General features: G+C 38.6%; 1 protein-coding gene across 1 annotated transcript; it reads left to right on the top strand.

The window, feature by feature from the left end:
• Positions 1 to 1,051: 1,051 nt before the first annotated feature.
• LOC113219742 (histone H3.3-like) lies at positions 1,052 to 1,695 on the top strand. The gene has a single exon (XM_026447198.2). It carries the CDS (start codon positions 1,168 to 1,170, stop codon positions 1,576 to 1,578), a length of 411 nt encoding a protein of 136 aa, XP_026302983.1. The 5' UTR covers positions 1,052 to 1,167; the 3' UTR covers positions 1,579 to 1,695.
• Positions 1,696 to 7,771: the final 6,076 nt, after the last annotated feature.

The following is a 7,771-nucleotide window of genomic DNA, read 5'->3' as shown; positions in this document are numbered from 1 at the left end:
GGTATATATAGTGTAGAGAGTTTCATATACCTTTCAGCTAAAAGGAATGTTTACACATTATATAACCATAGCCTATTCATGAAAACTGAGAAATTGACAGTGACATAAAATTATCAATGGAACTACAGACTTTCTTCATAGTTTTCTTCAGGTTTCCAATAATGTCACTTTTATGTTCCAGTACCTAATCTAGGATATCACATTACATTTAATGCCAAGTGTATTACTTAGTTATTATTGTATAACAAATTCCCACATAGCATAGTGGCTGAAAAGCACATATACATTACAGTTTCTCCTGGTCAGAAATCTAGATGTAGAAGATGGCCAAGGCTGCAGTCTCCCCTGAAGGCTGAGCTGGGGAAGGATCGTCCCCAGGCTCACATGATTGTTGTTAGGATTTAATTCCGGTTCCATGTTAAGATGACTTCACTAGGAAATTATTTCACACCTTTAAAGAATTAATACAAATGCATTATGAATTCTCTAAAAACATTAAACAACAGCAATGACAGTGGTTAAGAGATCACTTCCCAATGCACACTATGAGTTACTTTATCCTCGTACCACAATCAGACCAAAATATTTCAAGAAAAAAAAAAATTAAGACCATTATGCCTTATGAATATAGAGGTAAAAATCCTCAAGGAAATAATAGCAAAACAAATCAGCAACATGAAAAAAGTATTACACACTATGGTTAAGGGTATTTCCTCAGGAATGCAAATTTTGTTCAACATACACTTCACGCACTGTATTCATGGAATAAAGCACAGAACCTACATGATCATCTCAAAGATACAGAATAAGCACTTGACAAATCAAAAACACATTCATGATAAAGATATGCAGCAAATTAGGACTATAAGGAAACTGTCTTCACTTTAAAGCATCCAAAAAAAAAAAAAACCCTCACATGATATAAAAGTTTTCTGAAAGGTTCAATACTTTCTCCAAGATTAGAAATAAAACAAGGAATTTCATTCTGGCCACATTTTCCCCCTACATTATGCTAGAGGATATAGCAAGGACAATTAGTCTAGAAAAATGAATGTAGGTGTTCGCAGCCGCCGCCGCGCCGCCGTCGCTCTCTAACGCCAGCGCCGCCTTTCGCTCGCCGAGCTCCAGCCGAAGGAGAAGGGGGGTAAGTAAGGAGGTCTCTGTACCATGGCTGGTACAAAGCAGACTGCCCGCAAATCGACCGGTGGTAAAGCACCCAGGAAGCAACTGGCTACAAAAGCCGCTCGCAAGAGTGCGCCCTCTACTGGAGGGGTGAAGAAACCTCATCGCTACAGGCCTGGTACTGTGGCGCTCCGTGAAATTAGACGTTATCAGAAGTCCACTGAACTTCTGATTCGCAAACTTCCCTTCCAGCCTCTGGTGCGAGAAATTGCTCAGGACTTTAAAACAGATCTGCGCTTCCAGAGCGCAGCTATGGGTGCTTTGCAGGAGGCAAGTGAGGCCTATCTGGTTGGCCTTTTTGAAGACACCAACCTGTGTGCTATCCATGCCAAACGTGTAACAATTATGCCAAAAGACATCCAGCTAGCACACCGCATACGTGGAGAACGTGCTTAAGAATCCACTATGATGGGAAACATTTCATTCTCAAAAAAAAAAAAAAAAAAAAAAATTCTCTTCTTCCTGTTATTGGTAGTTCTGAACGTTAGATATTTTTTTTCCATGGGGTCAAAAGGTACCTAAGTATATGATTGCGAGTGGAAAAATAGGGGACAGACATCAGGTATTGGCAGTTTTTCCATTTTCATTTGTGTGTGAATTTTTAAAAATATAAATGCAGAGGCGTAAAGCATTAATGCAAGTTAAAATGTTTCAGTGAACAAGTTTCAGCGGTTCAACTTTATAATAATCATAAATAAACCTGTTAAATTTTTCTGGACAATGCCAGCATTTGGATTTTTTTAAAACAAGTAAATTTCTTATTGACGGCAACTAAATGGTGTTTGTAGCATTTTTATCATACAGTAGATTCCATCCATTCACTATACTTTTCTGAGTTGTCCTACATGCAAGTACATGTTTTTAATGTTGTCTGTCTTCTGTGCTGTTCCTGTAAGTTTGCTATTGAAATACATTAAACTATAAAAAAAAAAAAGAAAAATGAATGTAAGACATCTAGTATAAAATAAAGTAAAACTCTGCTGGCAAATGACATGATTTGTGTATTGAACATCAAAATGACTCTAATAAAATAGAATGCAAATTAAAATATAAGTTCAGTACAGTTCCAATACACAAGGTCAATATATAGAAATATATACTTCTATATACTATAAATTAACAATCTAAACAAAAAACTCAGAAACCCATGCTATTTAAAATAGCATCAAAAAGGAAAAATATGTAAGAATAAATTTAACAAAATAAGCCTATGACATGTATATTGAAAACTGTAAAATACATTAAATGTAATTAATACAATTTTATAAAAATGGACAAATACTGAATGATCATTGATTAAAAGGCTTGATATTAAGTTGACAATACTTTTATATGGCTCTATAGATTTAATGCAATTTCCATAAAAATCCCAGGTGACCTTTTTTTCACTAACTTGTCAAACAGATTTTATTTATTTATTTATTTATTTTTATTTTTATTTTTATTTTTATTTTTATTTTTTTTTGAGATGGAGTCTCGCTCTGTCGCCCAGGCTGGAGTGCAGTGGCCGGATCTCAGCTCACTGCAAGCTCCACCTCCCAGGTTTATGCCATTCTCCTGCCTCAGCCTCCCGAGTAGCTGGGACTACAGGCGCCCGCCACCTTGCCCGGCTTATTATTTGTATTTTTAGTAAAGACGGGGTTTCACCGTGTTAGCCAGGATGGTCTCGATCTCCTGACCTCGTGATCTGCCCGTCTCGGCCTCCCAAAGTGCTGGGATTACAGGTTTGAGCCACTGTGCCCGGCCAAACAGATTTTAAATTGTATATGTAATGTAATAGAGAAGAGTTAAAATAATTTTGAAAAAAACCAGAATTTGTATAATGGACTCATACTTCCTGATTTTAAAATTAAAAGACAAAGCCATACTAATTAGGATGTGTGGTGCTAGTAGAAAAGTAGACATACAGATAAATAGTATAAAATTGAATATCAAAAAGTTAACTTTTACATTTACGGTCAAATAATTTTACAACGGCTCCAAATAAATTCAATACGGAAAAGTATTTTTTTCATCAATGGATTCTGTGACAAGTCAACATCAACAGGCAAGTTAAACTCCTCCCTCACAGTGTATGTATAAATAGTTCAAATTAGCCACTGATACTGTTTGGACTTGTGTCCCTGCCCAAATCTCATGCCACAGTGTAATCCCCAATGTTAGAGGAGGGGCCTGGTGGGAGGTGATTGGATAATGAGGGAAGATTTCTCATTGCTGTTCTCATGACAGTAAGTGAATTTTCATGAGATACGGTTATTTAAAAGCGTGTAGGACCTCACTCTTCTTTCTGTTCCTCCTTCTCAGGCCATAAAAGATGTGCCTGCTTTCCCTTCTCCTTCTGCCATGATTGTAAGTTGCCAGAGGCCTCCCCAGCCATGTTTCCTCTACAGCCTGCAAAACTATGAGTCAATTAAACCTCTTTGCTTTGTAAATTACCCAGTTTCAGGTAGTTCTTTATAGCAATATAAGAACAGGCTAATACAGAAAATTGTTACTGGGAGTGGGGCACTGCTATAAAGATACTTGAAAAACATGGAAGTGACTTTGAAACCGGGTAATGAGCAGAGGTTGGAACAGTCTGGAGGGGTCAGAAAAAGACAGGAATATGAAGAGAAGCTTGGAACTTTCCAGAGACTGGTTAAATTGTTGTGACCACAATGCTGATAGTGACATGGGCTATGAAGTCCAGGCTGAGGTGGTCTCAGATGGAGATGAGGAACTTATTGGGAACTAGAGTAAGGGTCGCTCTTGTTACATTAGCACAGAGACTGGTGACATTGTGCCCCTGTTCTAGGGATCTGTGGAACTTTTAATTTGACACTGATGATTTAGAGTGTCTTGTGGAAGAAACTGCTCAGCAGCAAAGTGTTCATGATGTGGCCTGGCTGCTTCTAACAGTGTATTGTCATAGTGGGAGCAAAGTGATGCTATGAAACTAAAACTTATATTTAAAAAACAGGCAGAGCATAAAAGTTTAGAAAATTTGAAGTCCGGACATTTTGTAAAAAAGAAAAACCCAACCAGGTACTGTGGCTCACGCCTGTAATCCCAGCACTTTGGGAAGCTGAGGTGGGTGGATCACAAGGTCAGGAGTTCAAGACCAGCCTGGCCAATATGGTGAAATCCCATCTCTACTAAAAATACAAAAATTAGCCAGGCGTGGTGGCGCATGCCTGTAGTCCCAGCTACTCAGGAGGCTGAGGCAGAAGAATTACTTGGGAGGTGGAGGTTGCAGTGAGCTGAAATTGCACCACTGCACTCCAGCCTCGGTGACAGAGTGAGACTCTATCTCAAAAAAAAAAAAAAAAACGAAAAGAAAACAACAAAAAAGAAGAATCCATTTTCTAGGCAGGAATTCAAGCCAGCTGCAGAAGTTTGCATAAATGAAGCCAAATTTTAATACCCAAGACAATCAGGAAAATGCCTCAAAGCCACTTCAGAAACCTTCCCATCAGTCCCTCCCATCATAGGCACAAAAGTCTAGGAGAAAATAATGGTTTCAGGAACCAAGCCCAAGGCCCTGGTGCCCTGCACAACCTTGGGCCACTGCTCCCTGTGTCCCAGCTGCTCCAGCTCCAGCTATGACTAAAAGGTCCCCAGATACGTATCAGGCCACTGCTCCAGGAGGTGCAAGCCATAATCCTTGGCAGTTTCCACGTGGTGTTAAGCCTGAAGGTACACAAATGGCAAGAGTTGAGGCTTGGGAGCCTCTGCCTAGATTTCAGAGAACGTATGGAAATGCCTTGATGTCCAGGAAGAAGTCTGCTGCAGTGATGGAGCCCTTATGGAGAACCTCTACTAGGACAGTGCAGAGAAGTGTGGAGTTAGAGCCCCAACAAAGAGTCTCCACTGGGGGCCTAGTGGAACTGTGAGAAGAGAGCCACCATCCTCCAGACACCAGAGTTGTATATCGACCAACAGCTTGCACCATGTGCCTGGAAAAGTCATAAGCATTCAATGCCAGCCCTTGAGAGCAGCCATGGAAGCTGAGCCCTGCCAAGTCACAGGGCAGAGCTGCCCAAGACCTTGAAAACCCATCCCTTGCATCAGTGTGGCCTGGATGTGAGATACAGACTCAAAAAAGATCATTTTGGAGCTTTAAGATTTAATGACTGCCCTGCTGGGTTTCAAACTTGCATGGGGCCTGTTGTCCCTCTGTTCTGATTTCTAACTTTTTGAATGAGCGTATTTACCCAATGCCTGTACCCCCATTGTATATTGAAAGTAATGAATTTGCTTTTGATTTTTCAGGTTCATGGGTAGAAGGGACTTGCCTTGTCTCTCATGAGACTTTGGACTGTGGACTTTTGAGTTAATGCTGAAATGAGTTAAGAGTTGGGCGACTATTGAGAAGGAATGATTGTATTTTGCAATATGAGATAAACATGATGTTTTGAAGGGGCTAGGGTCAGGATGATATGGTTTAGATTTGTGTCCCCTCCCAGTCTCATGGCAAATTGTGATCTCCAATGTTGGAGGAGGGGTCTGGTGGGAGGAACTGAATCATGGGGGTGGATTCACCATTGCTGTTCTTGTGATAGTGAGTTATCACAAAATGTGGTTGTTTAAAAGTGTGTGGCACTTCCCTCTTCCATCTATTCCTCCTTCTCCAGCCATGTAAGATGTGCTTGCTATGGCCTTCCACTATGATTGTAAGTCTCCCAGTCATGCCTCCTGTACAGCCTGTAGAACTGTGGATATATTAAACCACTCTTCTTTATTAATTACCCAGTCTCAGGTAGTTCTTTATAGCAGTGCAGGAACAGACTAATCTAAATAGCCAAAACTAAAAACAAAAACAAATTGTTTAATGAAGGTTAAACAATGGTTTCTAAGATATGACAACTAATGCACAAGACAAAGGAGAAAATAAATATATTGAAACATCACTAATAAAATATATCATAATTTAAAGTACGTAACAAAAGAAGAAAAACAGTTTAAAAATGGGAGAAAAGTCTTTGTACATCAGTCAATAAGAATTTATAATCCAGAATATATTACAACATCTTACAACTCAAAAATCCAAAGGCAAATGCTCCAATCAAAAATAGAAAATTATTTGAACAATCATGTCTCCAAAGAAGCTATAGTAATGTTTAATAAGCATATGGAAAGATGCTCAATGCCTTTGTCATTAGGGAAATGCAAATCCCAACCATAAGATATCCTTTACTAATCCAAAAGGCATATGACTAAGTCCAAAATGCAATTTGGAAAAAGCAAAATACTGGTTTTGTTTTTTTGTTTTTAAATATGACACTCTAGAAAAGGTGTAAGTATAGTGATAATAAACAGTTTATTGGTTACCAGGGTCTCAGTCAAAAGGAAAGACAAATCTGTAAAGATAAATTTTTTTGTATATTATTATGTATGCCACTTTAATGTGGATAAAAGATAGTTTTTCAATTCCCACAAAACTCTATAACACAAAGAGTGAACTTAAAAGTATGTAAATTAACAAAACACTTATTTAGTAGATAGGAGCAGCCCAGGAAGAAATGCAGAGAAAATACTTTAACTGTATACAAATCTATGAAATAATCCACTGAAGGAAGGGGAAAAAGAAGCTGACCTAAGCAACTGACATAGTAAGTGCAGATTCTGTCTAAAGGCTAAAGGATTTACACATAGGCAGTTGGTATACATAAACAGGTGGTAAGGGTGTTTCCCATGGGGTTGTACATTTCTTATTCTGAAACCACTATGCATGCATTTTCAGGTGGTTAAATATTACAGTGGTAGGCTACATACAGATAAGTCAGATGGGTAGACAGATTCACTTGGTGTTGAATAAGATCGTGTGGGACTGAGGACGCTGTAGGAATTCATGTTTAACTTAATGTAGATACATATGGAGACTTGTAGAAATTTGTAAACATATATGTATATTATATTTACTCTTTGCTCTGTTAGCTAACAAGGCCTCCAATCAACACACTCCCGAGTAACCAGTGAGTGCCCAAATCTTCATTTTTAATTTCATTTTCCCACAAAAATGGTAGGGATCTGTGAAAAAAAGGTGAGTAATAGACTTGAACACGTACTAAACACAATTAGACTGGAGTATCTAGTGGTGATCAAACAAGACAAAATGCTCAACAACAATGCAACGAATGAATCAGCCACATAACAATGTCAAATCTTCAATATGGTTGTATTTCAAAATGACAGGAGACTCAATTGAAAGACTTTCTTATGGCATTCAGCCTCATACTGAGGATTTAACCAAGGTTTTGTCTGGTCTGAGCATTTTGGACTTGGACTATGGTACCCAACAAGCAACGGAGGACCTCCAGCTTTCGATGGCATTTGGTGGAAATGGTCAGCCTCCATAATCATGTGATTCAGTTCCCCTAAAAATCCCTATCTATCTATCTATCTATCTATCTATCTATCTATCTATCTATCTACCTTCCTATTTATCTGCCTATCTATCTATCATCTATCTGCCTATCTGCCTATCTATCTGCCTATCTATCTATGTATCTATCCATCTATCTATCTGCCTATCTATCTGCCTGCCTATCTATGTATCTATGTATCTATGTATCTATCTATCTATCTGCCTATCTATGTATGTATCTGC

The sequence above is a fragment of the Piliocolobus tephrosceles genome, chromosome 6 (genome assembly GCF_002776525.5).
Source record: "Piliocolobus tephrosceles isolate RC106 chromosome 6, ASM277652v3, whole genome shotgun sequence".
Classification (NCBI taxonomy): domain Eukaryota; kingdom Metazoa; phylum Chordata; class Mammalia; order Primates; family Cercopithecidae; genus Piliocolobus; species Piliocolobus tephrosceles.
The sequence above is the reverse complement of the archived record's forward strand: the minus strand, read 5'-3'. Positions and strand labels throughout refer to the sequence as shown.

Bases quoted from the DNA above. Each gene is read 5' to 3' on its own strand.
- LOC113219742 (XM_026447198.2), top strand. From the start codon at position 1,168: ATGGCTGGTACAAAGCAGACTGCCCGCAAATCGACCGGTGGTAAAGCA.